Source organism: Macaca thibetana, chromosome 2 (genome assembly GCF_024542745.1).
Source record: "Macaca thibetana thibetana isolate TM-01 chromosome 2, ASM2454274v1, whole genome shotgun sequence".
NCBI classification, from domain to species: domain Eukaryota; kingdom Metazoa; phylum Chordata; class Mammalia; order Primates; family Cercopithecidae; genus Macaca; species Macaca thibetana.
Window position 1 is genome coordinate 104,000,161 of NC_065579.1, and position 17,619 is coordinate 104,017,779.

Sequence of the window (17,619 nt, forward strand, 5' to 3'; positions counted from 1 at the left end):
TCCTGGAAGCAGAGGCTAAGAAGCATCTGTACAGGCGTAAAGAGGAAAAGTGGCTTTATGTCTGACAAGAAGTTTTGTCCTTCCCAAGGCATATGGGGTCAAGGCTGGGCCTAAGCCAGTCTCATGACCTTGTGAATCCAGTCCACAAACACAGAGACACGCGTGAAGACGGCTGGCCAGCGGGACCTTGCGCACACTCGGTTGGGGATTATAATTCCTTCCAGGACCCAGCAGTTGTGGGTAAAGCAGGCAAGTGGGCCCCCGTAGTCACCCTGGCAAGTAGGAGAACTGATGAGGACCCTGGGCCACAGCAATGACTAGCCCCCTTCATGATAAAATAGTTCATTTCTAGCCCCCCCATACCCTCCCAGGGCTGGCCCAGGGCCCTGCCACCAACCTCACAGGCCCCCACAGGGGCCAACAGTCCATCAGTGCACATCTCGCTCTCCCGCACACGTCCTCGGTGCTTGATGTTACACTCCTGGTTGGAGATGACGTTCAGCAAGGCCACATTTAGGACTGTGTCATTACCCGTACCTGCAGTGAGGCGAATGGGGAGAAGGAGAGGGCCCTGGAGGAAGATCCAAGGCTGGGCTTCCTGGCCACGAGCAGTCCTGTGCACTGTGCTCTTACCTTTGGTCTCACCCCAGCCTGCAATCTCACACTTGGTCCCTGGAGGCACCACATACCATTCAGGGGGCAGGCAGATCAGGGCCACACGCTGGTTCAGGGTCACAGATCTTTAGCAAGAATGGGGGCACTCAGGGTCTGAGGCCACAAGGCCCAGTCCCACCTCACACCCTCCCAGGTTGTCCACATACCTCTCCAGCTTGAGCAGGACAAGCTGGGAGCCTGAGGGCCCACACACCATCTTGGCTACTGGGACCCGCTGTAGGCCTGGCTCTCCATGCTGTGGGTTCTGGAACAGGGTGCCCAACCATACCTCATAGCCCATGAGAGGCATATGGCTGGGAGAGAAGCTCTGTTAGGTCATTTGTGACTCTCAGTCCATTGCCACAAGGCTCACTGGTTAGCTTGCCTGGGGAAGGGGGAAGGTGGGATGAGACTGGGTCCCCAAACACAAGGGAGGCTCACCAGGAGGAGAAGCACTGCCGGGCAGTCAGTATCCACTGCTCCTTCACTAGAGACCCGCCACAGAAATGCTGGCCCTGCCTGGAGGAGTGAGGAATTAGGACAGGGAACAGAGTCCTGGGACAGATGCTAGACCTGCCATCTTCTGGCTAGGACCTCTAGGGGCAGGGATAGATTCCCAACCCCCAGTGGGATAACTACAGAGGACACAACCTTAGCTGCTCTCTGTGGGAGACAAGCAGTTGTGCCTCACCGATTCCGCAAGCTGACTGTCCAGGGTGAGTTGCCCGGATGGCCTCCAACCACACGCAGCTTGGAACGACGCTGATCCAGTCGATCCACCCTCTTGCCACACTTCTCAAACTGCACCTGGTCTGTGGGACGGGATGGGCTGGATGAAACCCAGACTCTGTGGATGTGGTGGGCTAAAGGGCCTGACCCATAACTGGCCCAACTCCTAACCTGGGGGGTCCAGGATTGATGACGGCTGGTCATCAGCTGAAAGACAAAGTTCACTGGGGTTAAGGGAGCCAGTCTTTGGTGGTGGGCGTTGAGGCAGGGTCATGGGGGAAGCATCACTAGTGCTCACCGCAGCGTCGCAGGGCACAGTAGTCGAATGGGGTCCCTGGGTCCATCGTGTAGCACCAGGGCCCATGGCTATCCCCATCTGGGTTCCGGCAGAAGTTCTCCTCCAGTTGTGCGTGCGGTTCAGGGGTAAACGTGAACCTAGGAGCGGGAGCAAAATCGTGGCAGAGTAGTGTCAACCATCTCCAGGCTCTGGTCCCAGACACCAAAACATGCCGCCCCGGGGTTAGGGCCCTGGCGGGGCCGGGAGCACCAGGAACTCACTGCGGCTTGTGCGGTGTCTCAGCGGACCAGCGCTGGCACTGGACACCCTTGCGGGTCTTGCTGACCGTGCCGCGGTACTGCTCCCCTGTGCCGTGGTAGCAGTCTGCGGCGGGTGGGGGCAGCCATCAGGCCGAGACCTCGCCCTGGCCCTCCGGTTCCAGGCTTCCAGCCCCGGCTCTAGCCCCCAAGCTTGGGCCTCACCCTGGGGCCGCACGTCGTCCGCACAACGCCGAATCTGGTAGCAAAAGGCCACGCGCATGCCGGGCCGCAGTGTAAAGCACCAGGGCGCCTCTGAGCCGTCGGGGTTCCGGCAGAAGTTCTCCCGAAGGTCTCTAAGCAGGCGCTCCACTCAGTCCTAGCCCGCCAGCCTCCAGCCCTAAGCCCGTGACTACCCTCCTCCCGTCTCACCCGCGGCAGCACGTCCCAACACCCGCCCCCCACCTCACTTGCACGCGTATTTTTCTGGCGTAAATCGGTGCTGATGCGGGATTTGCGCGTCCCAACGCTGGCAAGGTACGCCTGCGGTGGTGGTGTTGGCTGTGCCCCGGTAGCCCTCACCCTTCCCGCGGAAGCAGCTGACAGTCGTGGCCTCGTGGCGGGGCTGTGCCTCGGACCCTTGGATGGACCGAGATAGGTCAGACCCCGAGCTATAGCTGAGATCCCTCTGGGGCTGGGACCAAACCCGCCTTTCGCAGGTGTACGGTACTCCAAGGGATATGCTCTCAGGTCACGACCAGCCCCTCTTCCCTCCCCAGTCAAGCCACCCCCCTCCCCAAGGTTCCCAGGTACCCTCCCAGGCCCGGTTCCCGCCGCCTACCGCAGCGGGGAAGGTCACAGAACTCTCGCTCGAGCTGCGGATCCGTAGTGTAGCACCAGGGCCGCTCCGAGCCGTCAGGATTCCGGCAATAGTTGTCGTCTAGACCTTGGTCGAGGAATCTGGGGGCGGTAATGGGGCGTGAACAAGACCCTGGGACTCAGGCTTGTCTGGCCCCGCCCAATTGCCCTACACGGAGCCCTGGCCCTGGAGTCCTGGACCTTCCCTAGCCCGGCCCCCTGGGTGCCGACACCGCCTGCGCGTACTTGCCCGGCTCGAAGGGGTGCTGGTGCGGGTGCTGGAGATCCCAGCGCTGGCACTCGCGCCCTGACTCCGTGCGATCCACCGCGCCGCGGTAATCCTCGCCATTGCACCAAACACACGCGGCTGGAGACAAACAGCCAGTGGGTTGGTGGACGGGCGTGGGATTGTCCCTCCACTCTCCCAGCTTGACCCGGCGCCGCTTACCCTCCCGGCAGGATTTGATGCCGCAGCTCTGGAAGCGCACGGCAGGGTTTGTTGTGTAGCACCAAGGACCTCCGGGGTCGCCATCAGGGTTACGGCAGAAGTTCTCTTCCAGGCCATTCCGGAGCGTGGGCGTGTATCTGAGGGCCCAGAACAGCACTATAGTGTGTGCCGGGGGAAGGCCCCAGGCCGGGATGGAGGGAAGGTGTTTGTCTCACCTGTGATCATTCGGGAACTTGTGGCTCCAAGCCTGGCAGGGCAGGCCATCTACGGTTGTGGCCACGGTGCCCCGGTACCCAACCCCATTGTCCATGATGCAGGTCCGTATGTAGTCTGGGAGCAAGAGACAGAAAATCAACTTGGGCTGAGGTCCCCTGTCTCCCACCCTGTCCCTCTCCACCCCTACTCGCCTTTCTTCTGGAAGAGGTCACAGCGCCCAGAATGCCGCAGCCTCGTGTGGGGCGAGTGTTGAGTCCATGGCAGCAGTTGGCAACCATGGCTGCTCACATTGTAGTGGAAGGCCCTGGAGAAGGCACAGGGTAACGCCACAGCCCAGCCTGCCCTGCCCCCAGTCTTATCTAGGCCCAGTGGCCACTCACTGGCAGTCCAGTAAGGGCCCACAGCGACCAGCACACTCTTCAGCATCTGCCACATCCTCCTGCCAAAGCCCGGGCACCACTGCATGTAGCAGGTGCTGTAGCTCTGTGCCCCGGAGCACCTGGAAGTCATTCAATGGCGAGCGCTGCCCTGCAGAGTGGGCATGAGTGGGTGCGGGTCAGGTGGGCATACATGTCAGTAATGTGTATTGGTATGTCCATACTTTGTTCATGCAGGGGATCAAAGCTACAAGAGTTCTGGGATGGACCCTGTATGCACTTTCAAGGGCCAGTCTAGCTGCCCTGCACAGATACTTGTGAAAAAAATTTCCCCTGGGAAGCAGGCCCAGACTTGGTAGTTATCACCAGTGCCTCTGTTTAGTGGCAGGCACCGGGCTCAGATCTAACATGTACGCTCTGTGAGAGCAGTTGGTGATGGAGCCTGCCCCATCTCATCTCTCAAATGAGAATGCTAAGGCCCAGAGCCATCACATTACCCAGCCAGGGGCCCTGGCTAGGCATTCAGACACCAAATCTGGGCTCTCACCTGCACAGAGGCATATGCTAGGTTAGAGGGGTAGATCAGGCTCAGGAGAGGTCACTACCTGCTGTGTGCATGCATCTGTGTGGTCCCAACACTGCCTCAGTGCTAGAGCAGACGTGCTAATAGAGGCCTAAGTGGGCAATGTATGTGTGTTCCTAGGGCTTCCCAGCTGTGCTCAAGAGGCCAAGGTCACTGCCCCATGTACACTGAGCCTCTGGCTCCCCAGCTTTTTTCTCATCCTAGGAGGATGGGCCCAACGCCCTCCTGAAGGTAGATGGAGATCAGGGTGGGAGGCACTCACCAGGGACCCCTAAGCATTGGGTCAGAAGCAGCAGAAGTGGGAGCCACTCCATCCTTCTGGCTGGAGGCTGCACTGTGACCCACCACAGCCCCATCCGCGAAGTTGTGAAACCTGTCCCTACGGGATTGGGTGGCTCTGGCTCCACATGTCAGGTCAGGGCTGCTGGACCCTGACCTGAGACCTGGTGACAGGAGCCATGAGGGGCCAGGCCTCAGGTCCCATAGGTCAGTTGCAAGGGTCAGTTACAGCTAATCCCCTGAGAGGCCTCCCTACTAAGTGGACAGGTGTTAGGAAGGTTTGGTGGGGACACTTGAGGTGTCCTGGGGTTGGGGTGAAACCCCTCTGCAGCCTAGTCGCCCAAGGGCATTGTGAAAGTGAGAGCTGCTAAAGTTCTGGGTTCCAGCCCCTGGGTGACATTAAACTTTTCTGAATTTCAGTTTTTCCCTGTAAATTGGGGAAAATTACTTGCCCCAGCTTCAACACTGCCTCCCCTCCACCCTTTTGCTGCCACCTTATCAGGCCCCAGCTGTAGGCAGGTCAGCCCACGCCCGGCTGCAGAGCCCAGGGAGGCCCATCTCACCCGCCAGAAGTGTCATCCCAGGGATGAGCGAGGCTGTCCACTAGGACTAAATAAGGGTGGAGGTAACAGGTAGCAGGGACTCTGGCAGGAACGGCCTTTCAGACGTTTTAAGGACCGTCTGAGCGGGGCCTCCAAGTATGGGTAGGAGACAGGTGGCCTAGGGATTCCGGTTAGCACTTCGCATTCTGCCGCAGCAGGGCTGGGAGCATCCCCAGAGCAGGCGGAGGTCGGAGGTGGTGTGGCCTTCCGGCAAAGCTGAGGCCTGGAACAACCCTGTGGGAGGCCCTGGAGGGGATCCACTAGCGCAGGCTGGGCTCGGGCCAGTGCGCGTGCGCGGCTGGAGGCGGTGCGCGCGATCGTGCGCGTGATTTGGCCCTGGACGGACGCCGTAGCCAAGAGGTTGGGCGGATGTTGTGAGCCGGGTCGCGGCGGCAGAGGCTCGGGGTGAGTGAGGGGCGGCTGGGCTCTGAGCCTGGCGGGTTCCGGCTGCTCCCTTCGCGGTCCAGGCTAGTCCAGTGCGAGGGCAGCTGCAGCGCAAGGATCGTGGTGCTAAACTCCGAGCGGGAGCTGTTCTGGCAGGTCCTCTGGAGCTTGGGGCCAGGCGGGGGCGACTTGGGGGAGCCATACCCCGCCCTCGCTGTCCTTGGGCTCCCAGACGGCGGAGTAGGTTAGGTTTTGAGCCCGAATACCCCGGCGGGGCTGGATGGGATAGCCGTGACAGGGAGTCCCCGGGCGGGGACAAGGTCCGTCTCTCACCTGGGTCCTCAGCAACTGACACCCGGAGTGGGTGTCTCGAAGGTTTGCTCATCAAATGAATGACTGCGTTTAATCAGACCTTCAACTACTCTGGTAGTGAAGGGGCACCGATCACGGACGCCCACCGAGGGCCCGAGGTCGGGAAAACCACCTTCCCGAGGGGCAGGCGTGGTGCAGACCCACAAGGGTTTGTGGCGGGAGTAGAGGGTCTGTTTGGGGTGAGATAAGAGGCTGAGCTGCAGAGTAGGGAGTGCTGGCTAAGGCAGTGCTGCAGAGCGAAACTCTAGACCTGCGCTGTCTAATAGAACTTTATATGGTGGTGGGAATGTCCTACCTTTGTGCTGTCCAATAAAGTAACCTTTAGCCACTTGCGGTCATTGAACTCTTGAAATGTGGCTAAGGCAACTGAGAAATCTAATTGTTAATTTTTACAACTTTAAATTTAAGTAACCTCATGTGGATGATGGCTGCTGTGTTGGACAGCACAGCTACACATCAGTGAGACCAGCACCAGGGACTCAGTGCAGGTTCTGGAGCAGCTGCAGCAGCAACATGATATGAGGGATAGATGCACTAGGAGGACCAGTGGAGTTTGCCATGAGGGCTGGGCAAAGGTGGTGCTTGGATGAGGTGGGAGGCCCCATGTGTGAGTGGAAACAGGGGAACTATCAGGACCATGGATAAAAGAAGGGAGGAACCCAGGGCTGAGGAAAGAGCCTCCAGCCTTGTGGGGAGTAAGTGGGACTTATGGCTAGAGATGACCAGACCAGTGGTGATCTGCACTTGGGGGAATGTGTAGGACTCTCGCTTCTGGTTGTGAGCTGGACTCAGGATGGCTTACAACTGAGATGGAAACAGGGGCTCTGCCCCAGGGCACCTCACTTATGACATTTTGGTCTGATTTCCACAGAGCTGAGACATTTAGTTATGGTTCAGCAAAAATGTATCTGGTACCGGCTCTCTGCCCAGGCCTGTGCTGGGCACAGGGACACTGGAGAACAAGAAGTGGTCCCTGTCACATGGGCCTAGACCCTGGCTACCCTCCCTGTGTAGGAAGCTGGGAGCCCCTGCATTCCCCTGCCCTATGTGTTAGTGTGCATGCCCCTGGCCTCACCTGCTCCCAAGCCTTCCTGCCATGGCAGGACTGAGGTCAGGTTTGGGGGCCCCTGGCTGGCCCTGAGTAGACAGGCTCTGTGTCTGGCTCAGCCTCCAGGACCACTGGCTGCCCATAAGAGATGAAGGATGGCATCCAAGGGGGCCGGCATGTCTTTCTCCCGCAAGAGCTATAGGCTGACCTCAGATGCTGAGAAATCCAGGGTCACAGGTAAGGGCTGGCAGGGAAGGAAGGAGGCTCCTCTTGTTGGGAGGAGAAGGAAGGGACAAAGGCCTCAGGCCTTGCTGCATCTGTGGCTGGCCTAAGACCAGAAGTCTCTGGGGCCTGCAGGGGCCAGGAGCTACACTGATCATGTGGCCCTTTTCTCCCTTCTGACTTGTGGCTCAGGCATTGTGCAGGAGAAGCTGCTGAATGACTACCTGAACCGCATCTTTTCCTCTTCTGACCATGCACCCCCAGCAGCCACCAGCAGGTATGGCTGGGTGGGTGGCCCCTCCTCACTCCGCTGGACCAGACCAGAGCAGGGAGGCTGCAGTTGTAGGGAAAGGGAGCCTGGGCTCTGGACAGATAGGCTTAGGCTCTGTTCTTACTGTGCTCCTGGCTGCAAGATCTCTGGCCAGAGAGTCTGCCTTCCATACTCTGTCTGCTTCTTCCTGTCTCCAGGCAGTGCTAGTTCCTTCTGAGAATCAGGGAGCAGAGGTCAGGGAGCAGGTGCACATTCATGCCCAGCTAGCACCTGGCACCTACTCCACACCCAGCATCTGGCCTTGCATGTACCTGCCCACACTTTGGCCTCAGCCTGGCCCCTTGTAGCTTCTGACTGATCTTGTAAAGAACAAACCCCTCCAGGGCCTTTTCTTTACAAGTTTAATACTTTGAAGTGTAGTCAGTATAAAAGTTACAAGTACATTTTAGCAGAAACTTAGAGACAGAGGGCCAGGCACAGTGGTTCACACCTGTAATCCCAGCACTTTGGGAGGCCAAGGTGGGTGGATTGCTTGAGTCCAGGAGTTCAAGACCAGCCTGAGCAACATGGCGAGACCCCATCTCTACAATAAAATATAGAAATTAACTGGGCATGGTGGCGTGCACCTGTAGTCCCACTATTAGGGAGGATGATGTGGGAGGATCACTTGAGCCTAGGAGGTTGAGGCTGCAGTGAGCTGGCCTCTGCATGCCGCTGCACTCTAGCCTGGGTGACAGAGCAAGACGCTGTCTCAAAAAAAAGAAGGAAAAGCACCTGCTATCTTGTTATTTTAACATGACCATTCAAATGTGATTCTTTTCTGTTTTCTTTGTGTTACATTTTTAATTTTTAATTTTTGTGGGTATATAGTAGGTATATATATTTATGGGGTACCTGAGATACTTTGATACAGGCATGCAATGCATAATAACCACATCATGGGAAATGGGGTATCCATCCCCTCAAGCATTTATCCTTTGTGTTATAAACAATCTAGTTATACTCTTTTAGTTATTTTTAAATGTACAATTATTATTTACTGTAGTCACTCTGTTCTGCTACCAGATAGGTCTTATTAATTCTATTTTTTTGTACCCATTAGCCATCTCCATCTCCCCACAAGCCCTACACTACCCTTCCAAGCCTCTGGTAACCATCCAGTACTTTGCCTGCATGAGTTCAATTGTTTTAATTTTTAGCTCTCGCAAGTAAGTGATAACATGCAATGTTTGTCTTTTTCTGCCTGGCTTATTTCACTTAACATAGTGACCTCCAGTTCCATCCATGTTGTTGCAAATGACAGGATCTCATTCTTTTTTATGGCTGAATAGTACTCCGTTGTGTATATGTACCATGTTTTCTTTATTCATTTGCTGATGGACACTTAGATTGCTTCCAAATCTTGGCTATTGTGAACAGTGCTGCAACAAACATGGGAATGCAGATATCTCTTCGATATACTGATTTCCCTTCTTTCAGGTATATACCCAGCAATGGGACTGCTGGATCTTATGGTAGCTCAGTTTTTAGTTTAGCTTTTTTTTTTTTTGAGACGGAGTTTTGCTCTTGTTGCCCAGGCTGGAGTGCAGTGGCATGATCTTGGCTCACTACAACCTCCCGAGTTCTAGCGATTCTCCTGCCTCAGCCTCCCGAGTAGCTGGGATTACAGACACACCACCACGCCCTGCTAATTTTGGTATTTTTAGTAGAGATGGGGTTTCACCACGTTGGCCAGGCTGGTCTCGAACTCCTGGCCTCAGGTGATCCTCCCACTTCGACGTCCCAAAGTGCTGAGATTACAGGCATGAGCCACCACATCTGGCCAATTTTTAGTTTTTTAAGGAACCTCCAAACTGTTCTTGATAGTGATTGCACTATCTTAATTTACATTCCCACTAACAGCGTACAGGGGTTCCCTTGTTCCACATCCTCGCCAGCATTTGTTATTTCCTGTCTTTTAGATATAAGTCATTTTAACTGGGGTGAGATGATATCTCATTGTAGTTTTGATTTGCATTTCTCTGATGACCAGTGACATTGAATACCTTTTCTTTTTTTTTTTTTTTTTTTTTGAGATGGAGTCTCACTCTGTCGCCCAGGCTGGAGTGCAGTGGCCAGATCTCGACTCACTGCAAGCTCCGCCTCCCGGGTTCATGCCATTCTCCTGCCTCAGCCTCCCAAGTAGCTGGGACTACAGGCGCCCGCCACCTCGCCCAGCTAGTTTTTTGTATTTTTTAGTAGAGACCAGGTTTCACCGTGTTAGCCAGGATGGTCTCGATCTCCTGACCTCGTAATCCGCCCGTCTCGGCCTCCCAAAGTGCTGGGATTACAGGCTTGAGCCACCGCGCCCAGCGAATACCTTTTCATATGCCTGTTTACCATTCGTATGTTTTCTTTTTTTCTTTTTCTTTTTTTTTTTTTTTGAGACGGAGTCTCACTTTGTCGCCCAGGCTGGAGTGCAGTGGCGCGATTTCGGCTCACTGCAAGCTCCGCTTCCCGGGTTCACGCCATTCTCCTGCCTCTGCCTCCCGAGTAGCTGGGACTACAGGTGCCCGCCACGGCGCCAGGCTAATTTTTTTGTATTTTTAGTAGAGACAGGGTTTCACCGTGTTAGCCAGGATGGTCTTGATCTCCTGACCTCGTGATCCGCCCGCCTCGGCCTCCCAAAGTGCTGGGATTACAGGCATGAGCCACCATGCCTGGCCCATTCGTATGATTTCTTTTGAGAAATGCCTATTCGTATATTTTCCCCATCTTTTGATGGAATTATTAGTTTTTTTCCTATAGAGTTGTTTGCGTTCTTTATATATTCTGGTTATTAATCCCTTGTCAGATGGGTAGTTTGCAAATATTTTCTCCCATTTGTGGGCTGTCTCTTCACTTTGTTGATCATTTACTTTGCTCTGCAGAAGCTTTTTAACTTCATGTCTGTTTTCTTTATCTCATAATGTATGTAGTTCAGATTATGCTGTATAGAAAACTTTAAAAAAAATTTGTCACCTTTAGTTCTTAAAACATTTTTATTGAGCTATGATTAATATACAACAAACTACACATATTTAAAGTATACAATTTGATAAGTGTTAACATATAACCCGTGAAACCATCACTGCTCTCAAGGTAATGGACATGTCCCTCACTTCCAAAAGTTTATAGAAGTTTGCATCCTATTTTTATCATCAAATGTTATCCCGAGAGTATTTTTCCACATTATCAATTTATCTTACTGAGCGTCTTTAGGGCCGGGGGTCTGCTGTGGCCCATACAACTGCCCTAGTTTGGAAGGACTTTTGCTTTTGTAAACAATGCTGTGAGGATGCCCAGGGCTGGAGTCGTGTGGCTAGAGTGTTTGAATTGCAGTCACTTTTAAGACTGTTGCCAGATTACTTCTTCAGAGGATCAAGTAGGTTCTCCCTCCCTGCAGTGAGGCACGGTTGTCCCTGTCTCTCACCCCCTCAGCAGCCTTAGCTGTTCTGTCTTTCACAACTTCTGCTCTTTAGGCAGGTCCAAAAGGCAGCATCATTACCTGTTCCATTTAAGTAGCTGTGGTGGTCAGAAAGTTCCTGCTTGCAGAGAGTTCCTGCCCACCCCCACCCCATACTCAGTCCTGGCCTGTTCCCAGAGCCATCTGATCCCTACCTCATGTGATACCAGAGATGGTCCTGCTGCTGCTGCTGCTGCTGTGGCCGCCAGGAGAGAGAGCAGGTGGTAGGGCCATCAGTCAGTGGTTATGGGGTTTCAGGGCCCTGAACTGGGGCCTAGGAGATCCAAAAAGGTCAGGCAAGTTGCTAGTCTTGGCCAAATGGGCAGCGCTGCAGGCACTCAGTGGTGGCTCTCAGGCCGACTGCCCACAGATATGTGCAGTCTGCTGTCAGGATCAGGCACACGACTTTTGGGGTCTGATACAAGAGTAGCCGTCCCAAGTGTGGGCTTGTTAAGAATTGTTTTCTTTTGAGACAGGGTCTCGCTATGTCACAGTCATAGCTGACTGCAACCTTAAAGTCCCTGGCTCAAGGAATCCTCCCACCTAAGCCTCCCACATATCTGGGACCACAAGCACATGCCACAGCACCCAACTAATTTTTTTTTTTTTTTTTTTTAAGAGACAGGGTCTTACTGTGTCACCCAGGCTGGTCTCAAACCCCTGGGCTCAAGTGATTCTCCCACCTCAGCCTCCCAAAGTGCTGAGACTACAGGTGTGAGCCACCATGCTTGGCCTATAACTGCTTTTGAGGAAGGCTGCTTTATCCTTGGGCCCACTGGGGTATTCAGAGATGGGGTTGGCTTTAGCCTTCTGTGCCGCTAGCTGAGCACCCCAACTGCATAGCCACCACCTGGCCTTGGCCTGGGACTGAGCAGGAGTGGGGAGGGGCCTTTGTGCATCTCCGCTCCTATAGCTCAGGGCTGGGAGTGACTTACACTGGGGGAATATGTGATCCCTGAGCCTGGGTAGTGGCTACCTTGTCAGGGTGCTTTGTCCCATCTTCGTCCCCTTCCAGAGCCTTCTGTCTGTGTGGATGAGTAGGGAGAAACTGGCATTAAAGGTGGAAGAGCAGGTGGTGGCAGCCTGTGGGTAGCCAGGTATGTAATGGGCCTCCGTTCTGCCTGAGTCCTGCTGGTTACCACCACCTCACTCCCTGCTATTCTTGGGAGCTGAGCTCAGGACAGCACTGACTGGCATTAGACAGTACCCTTTTCCCTCTAGGCATGTGTGTTGAGAGGATGAGGGGGCCACCCAGACAGATTTTTCCCAACTCTTTTGGCTCGAGTAGGTGGGACATGTGCTCTGCTGATCATTTATGGATTGGTGGGTACAGGACAAAGCCATCCAGCAGCTCAGAGGGCTGAGCCTTTCATACTTCCAGGACATGTCCCATTCAACACAGACTCCCCTGGCTGGGTGGTGGCGAGACTGGAATCTGCCCCAAAGGAACCACAGGCCTAGGGGCAAGGGCTGGACTAGGTAGCCTTGGTACTGACCACTTTGGGAACCAGCATTTCTCCCAGCCTCCTTCTTCCAGACATCATCAACACAGCCACCTTTGAGAGTGGGCAGGTTATGTGCTATGCAGACAGCACATGTTATTCCCTGGGCTCTTCACAGCATCTCTGACATAAGCCATTATTTTGTTTTTACAGATGAAGGAATTAAGACTTAGAGAGGGCTACTATATAGTATATAAAATATGTATATAGATAGTTATATGTAAATATAATACACTATATATGTATATACGTGTACATATATATATATGTATTTTTTTTTTGGAGACTTATTTTTTTTTTTGAGTCTTATTCTGTCACCCAGGCTGGAGTGCAGTGGCGCTATCATGGCTCACTGCAACCTCTACCTCCCGGGTTCAAACAATTCTCCTGCCTCTGCCTCCCAAGTAGCTGGGATTATAGGTACACACCACCAAGCCCAGCTACTTTTTGTATTTTTAGTAGAGTTGGGATTTCACCATGTTGGCCAGGCTGGTTTTGAACTACTGACTTCGTGATCTGCTCACTTCAGCCTCCCAAAGTGCTGGGATTGCAAGAGTGAGCCACTACACCCGGCCCCTATTTTTTTTTTTTTTTTTTTTTGAGTCTCACTCTGTCCCCCTGGCTGGAGTGCAGTGGCGCGATCTTGGCTCACTGCAAGCTCCGCCTCCTGGGATCATGCCATTCTCCTGCCTTAGCCTCCTGAGTAGCTGGGACTACAGGTGCCCGCCACCACACCCAGCTAATGTTTTGTATTTTTTTTTTTTTTTTTAAATTTATTTTTTTGAGACAGTCTCGCTGTGTCACCCAGGCTGGAGTGCAGTGGCCGGATCTCAGCTCACTGCAAGCTCCGCCTCCCGGGTTTACGCCATTCTCCTGCCTCAGCCTCCCGAGTAGCTGGGACTATAGGCGCCCGCCACCTCGCCCAGCTAGTTTTTTGTATTTTTTAGTAGAGACGGGGTTTCACCGTGTTAGCCAGGATGGTCTCAATCTCCTGACCTCGTGATCCGCCCGTCTCAGCCTCCCAAAGTGCTGGGATTACAGGTTTGAGCCACCGCGCCCGACTATTTTTTGTATTTTTAGTAGAGACAGGGTTTCACCGTGGTCTCGATCTCCTGCCCTTGTGATCCGCCTGCCTCGGCCTCCCAAAGTACTGGGATTACAAGTGTGAGCCACCGCGCCTGGCCTATTTTTTTTAACAGTCCTGAAGTGCACCAGGTTGAACCAATTATACTTTTTTTTTTTTTTTTTTTGGAGATAGAGTCTCACTCTTGTTGCCCGGGCTGGAGTGCAATGACACGATCTCGGCTCACTACAACCTCTGCCCCACCAAGGTTCAAGTGATTCTCCTGCCTCTGCCTCCCAAGTAGCTGGGATTGTATGTACACACCACCACACCCAGCTAATTTTTGTATTTTAGTAGGGATGGGGTTTTACTATGTGGCCAGACTGGTCTCGAACTCCTGACCTCAGGTGATCAGCCTGCCTTGGCCTCCCAAAGTGCTGGGATTACAGGCATGGGCCACCATGCCCGGCCTGGACTGGTTATACTTTTGAATTTAGTGGATAATTCAGCCTTCTGACCTCCTGCGTGCCAGAGTCTAGGACTAGGCACAGCCCTTTTTCTGGAGTCTAGGCAGCCACACTGTGAGCTCAGGGGAAAGGATGGGATTTAGTGTCATCTGGCTGATTTCAAGGACTTGTGGACCCCTGGCAGCCTCTCACTCTCCCCAGGAAACCCCTGAACTTCCAGAACCTGCCAGAACATTTGGACCAGTTGCTACAGGTGGACAATGAAGAGGAGGAAAGCCAGGGTATGTGGCCGCCTCTGTAGTGGGGTTGGGAGCTGCAGAGCTGGGACCTAGGGGACCTGGAGACATCTGGTGAGCTCAGGACACCCTATGCATCCTTTCAAATGCTCTTCCCTGCCTGATCCCACCTCTCCCCTTTTCAGGACAGGTTGAAGGGCGGCTTGGCCCATCCACTGTGGTCCTGGACCACACAGGTGGCTTTGAGGGGCTTCTCCTGGTGGATGATGACCTGCTGGGGGTGAGTGAGAGTGAGGTTTGGAGACCCAGGTCCAGCCCCTTCTGACACAGCCCCAAGCTCCTCCTGATGTGGCCCTAGTCTCTCTACTCATCTTGATGGGGCTGCAGCCAAAACTTGCCCTGACATGACCCCAGACCATTGTGTTCTCAGTCCTCAAACTCTCCCACCAAAGCCCTGAAACAGTCTTGATGTGGCCTCAGCCCCCAGCCCTTCCCAGCACAGCCTTGAGTCCCTCTCTCATCCTGCCCTGGCCCAGGATCCCTCCTGATACAAGCGTACCCCCTCCCACCATCCTCAGGCACAGTGCAGTGTTGGCCACCACAGGCAAATACCACCAGGGCTGGCTCAGTTGGGGATGGGGTCTTTTTCCCCTGGGGAGATGCTCTGTGTACCTGGGAGCAAGCCCACCACCCCTCTTCTTCACCTAGGTGATTGGACACAGCAACTTTGGCACCATCCGCTCTACCACATGCGTGTACAAAGGTGAGACCTTACCCTGCTGTGGCCTAGGTAGTTGGGAGAAAGTTTAAGGGCCCAGGCATGAGGCAAGAGGCAGTCTTTGTCCACCTCGTGGCCCTAACTCAGCTCTTTCCAGGGAAATGGGTCTACGAGGTCCTCATCTCCTCCCAGGGGCTCATGCAGATCGGCTGGTGCACCATCAGCTGCCGCTTCAACCAGGAGGTACAAGTTGGGGAGGGGACCCCTCCCTGGGCCCAGGGAGAGCTTCTCCTGCCGCAGGCCTCATCAGGTCTCTGGATCCCCTCAGAACTGCCCAGGACCCTAACCAACCTGGACTACCCTCTGGGGAAGAAACATGTCCAACCCCATCCCAGGCACCGTAGTTCAGAGAACACCCCTTACTCTTTCCCTCAGATCATCTGTTCCCTTCTCTAGAGCCATATGTGTCCAAGGCTGGTGATTGGTGGGCTCTAGCCCAGCCCCTGCCTACCTCACCAGGGACCTCACAGGCATTTCCTCCCTAGGAGGGGGTTGGAGATACACACAACTCCTATGCCTATGATGGCAACCGCGTGCGCAAGTGGAACGTGACCACGACGAATTATGGCAAGGTGAGAGCCAAGCCCCTGTGGGTCATCCGCCCCATGACTGTCACTACAGCTTATTTGGAGCCACTGGGAAGCCATAAGGACTATAGGGCACCAGGGAAGGGTCAGGGACCCAGGTCCTTTGTCCTTGTGGCCAGTCTCCCCTGGGTGGTTCTGGAAACGCAGCTGGGGTTCAGAGCCAGCAGGCTGCTGGGCTTCTGTGCATCTGATGAGGCCTCCTCTCATGGCAGGCGTGGGCAGCGGGGGACATTGTGAGCTGCCTGATCGACCTGGATGATGGCACTCTGTCCTTCTGCCTGTGAGTTTCCTGTCTCTATGCCCAGGCCTGGTCCCTGGGGCCTCCCAAGACTGCCCCCAGTTTCCTGGGCCCGGTAAGGGGCCAGGCTGAGTTTGATAGCCTGAGGGTGGGCAGCCACATCCTTAGCACTGGCTCACAGACCCACCCTTCTCCCCAGGAATGGTGTATCACTGGGCACTGCCTTTGAGAACCTGTCCAGGGGCCTGGGCATGGCCTACTTCCCAGCCATCAGCCTCTCTTTCAAGGAGTCCGTGGCCTTCAACTTTGGCAGCCGTCCTCTGCGATATCATTTTGTGAAGATGGCTGTGGGCTGCTCAGAAGCTCTTGGGGGAGCTGGGATGAGGGACTCCCTACCCCAGGGATGCCATGGGCTGGTGGCAGGCCCTGGCTGCTGCAGAGTTAGTGGGGGGCCATGTAGGGTGTCGAAGACAACTTTCCTTGCAGTAGCCTGGTTGGTTGGGTGCCCTTGTCTCCATTGAACAGATGAGGAATGTGAAGCGTCCTCCCTAGGGAGAGTAAGTGGGCAAGTTGTGATGCAAACCAGCCCTGCCTTAGAGCCCAGACCCCTGAGGGGGTGGGCAGTGGAGAGGGAGTAGGCAGTGGAGAGGGAGTGGGCATGTCTGAGCCACAGATAAGGCGTTGCTGGCTTAACTCTGGCACCTACCCAGTGGCGGGCTACCGGCCCCTGCAGGACCCACCGAGTGCTGACCTAGTGCGGGCACAGAGGTTGCTGGGCTGCTTCCGGGCAGTGCTGAGTGTGGAGCTGGATCCTGTGGTGAGCTGGGGTCTGGGCCTGGCGGGCTGGGGGACCTCCACAGCCTCCTGCCCCTCACACTTCTCCCTCCTCCCCCCTCCACACAGGAGGGACGGCTGTTGGACAAGGAGAGCTCCAAGTGGCGGTTGCGGGGCCAGCCCACCGTCCTCCTCACACTGGCCCACATCTTCCATCGCTTCGCACCGCTCCTGGTGAGCAGCATTGGGAGGGGAGGAGACACGCCATGCTAGACACGCCCATGGTAGATGTGCCTTCACTTGGGGCTGCGGTACTGAGGTGTCCGAGGTCCCGTAGCATTACCTGGTAGGGGCCCCATGTGACCAGGGCCCTCAGACCTCAAAGTCAGTCCTCCAGGGAAACGGGGACATTGCCAACCAAGGGCATCAGGGGATGTCCTGGAAGGAAGACTGAAGGATCATAACATCACAGGCCAAGGAAACTGCATGTGCCAAGCCTTAGAGGAGCCATGGGGCAATGGCCTTCTTGTCCCTCAGTCAGACCCTGGAAGGGCTCACCTATGTTTGGTGTTGCTCAAGTGGCTCAAGGCTCTGTGCCTGAGGCTTCTGCCTCGGCCATGTGCCAGGGCAGGGGTGCCTTGACCAGAGTGGAAGGCTGCCACCTCACCAGTGCCTGGCCTTGGTGCAGCGCAAGGTGTACCTGGTGGAGGCTGTGCTCATGAGCTTCCTGCTGGGCATCGTGGAGAAGGGCACACCCGCACAGGCACAGTCCGTGGTGCACCAGGTCCTGGACCTCTTGTGGCTCTTCATGGAGGTGAGGCTCCTGACCTCAGGCCTCAGGCCTGGCAGTCAATCTTCACTGGGGTCGGGAAAATACAGGGAGAATCTTGGAAAAGGCCCCAATCATGGCTGC

General features: G+C 54.9%; 3 protein-coding genes across 6 annotated transcripts in view; 2 read left to right on the top strand and 1 right to left on the bottom strand.

Annotated features, from left to right (window-relative positions):
* Positions 1-37: 37 nt before the first annotated feature.
* MST1 (macrophage stimulating 1) lies at positions 38-5,531 on the bottom strand. 3 transcript variants are annotated; one of them, XM_050780822.1, is made up of 18 exons: positions 4,662-4,755; positions 3,820-3,967; positions 3,631-3,743; positions 3,439-3,553; positions 3,224-3,360; positions 3,022-3,142; positions 2,759-2,877; positions 2,388-2,556; positions 2,143-2,273; positions 1,942-2,044; positions 1,682-1,818; positions 1,555-1,590; positions 1,346-1,466; positions 1,096-1,173; positions 822-968; positions 634-740; positions 398-537; positions 38-272 (listed from the first exon to the last, which is right to left on the bottom strand). In XM_050780822.1, the coding sequence occupies exons 1-18, from the start codon at positions 4,753-4,755 to the stop codon at positions 111-113; spliced, it is 2,178 nt and encodes a 725-aa protein (XP_050636779.1). In that variant the 3' UTR covers positions 38-110. The 3 variants fall into 3 exon arrangements, with proteins under 3 accessions (XP_050636779.1, XP_050636781.1, XP_050636780.1); XM_050780824.1 differs by lacking the exons at positions 3,820-3,967; positions 4,662-4,755 and adding an exon at positions 5,346-5,531; XM_050780823.1 differs by lacking the exon at positions 3,820-3,967 and having other exon boundaries at positions 4,662-4,744.
* A 67-nt stretch (positions 5,532-5,598) lies between these two features.
* The window catches only part of RNF123 (ring finger protein 123), a 34,024-nt gene continuing 22,003 nt past the window's right edge, over positions 5,599-17,619 (top strand). The window contains exons 1-13 of one of the 2 annotated variants that reach the window (XM_050780715.1): positions 5,599-5,685; positions 7,204-7,321; positions 7,499-7,583; positions 14,295-14,374; positions 14,515-14,609; positions 15,038-15,092; positions 15,205-15,290; positions 15,593-15,679; positions 15,907-15,974; positions 16,132-16,257; positions 16,635-16,749; positions 16,836-16,940; positions 17,395-17,520. In XM_050780715.1, coding sequence (XP_050636672.1) covers positions 7,240-7,321; positions 7,499-7,583; positions 14,295-14,374; positions 14,515-14,609; positions 15,038-15,092; positions 15,205-15,290; positions 15,593-15,679; positions 15,907-15,974; positions 16,132-16,257; positions 16,635-16,749; positions 16,836-16,940; positions 17,395-17,520 — 1,110 coding nt within the window. In that variant the 5' untranslated portion in view covers positions 5,599-5,685; positions 7,204-7,239. The remainder of the gene's footprint in view (positions 5,686-7,203; positions 7,322-7,498; positions 7,584-14,294; positions 14,375-14,514; positions 14,610-15,037; positions 15,093-15,204; positions 15,291-15,592; positions 15,680-15,906; positions 15,975-16,131; positions 16,258-16,634; positions 16,750-16,835; positions 16,941-17,394; positions 17,521-17,619) is intronic. The other variant, XM_050780716.1, reaches the window with a different exon arrangement.
* The window catches only part of INKA1 (inka box actin regulator 1), a 119,639-nt gene continuing 118,400 nt past the window's right edge, over positions 16,381-17,619 (top strand). The window contains exon 1 of the mRNA XM_050780983.1: positions 16,381-16,384. The gene's annotated coding sequence lies outside the window, so the exon portion shown is untranslated. The remainder of the gene's footprint in view (positions 16,385-17,619) is intronic.

What these genes read in the sequence shown, in the direction of transcription:
- MST1 (XM_050780822.1), bottom strand. Translation starts at nt 4,755, where the DNA reads ATGGGGCTGTGGTGGGTCACAGTGCAGCCTCCAGCCAGAAGGATGGAG. An exon ending in CCAATGCTTAGGGGTCCCTG is followed by an intron (nt 3,968 to 4,661) that starts GTGAGTGCCTCC and finishes CCCACTCTGCAG; the next exon opens with GGCAGCGCTCGCCATTGAAT. An exon ending in AGGCTGGGGTGAGACCAAAG is followed by an intron (nt 538 to 633) that starts GTAAGAGCACAG and finishes GCCTCACTGCAG; the next exon opens with GTACGGGTAATGACACAGTC.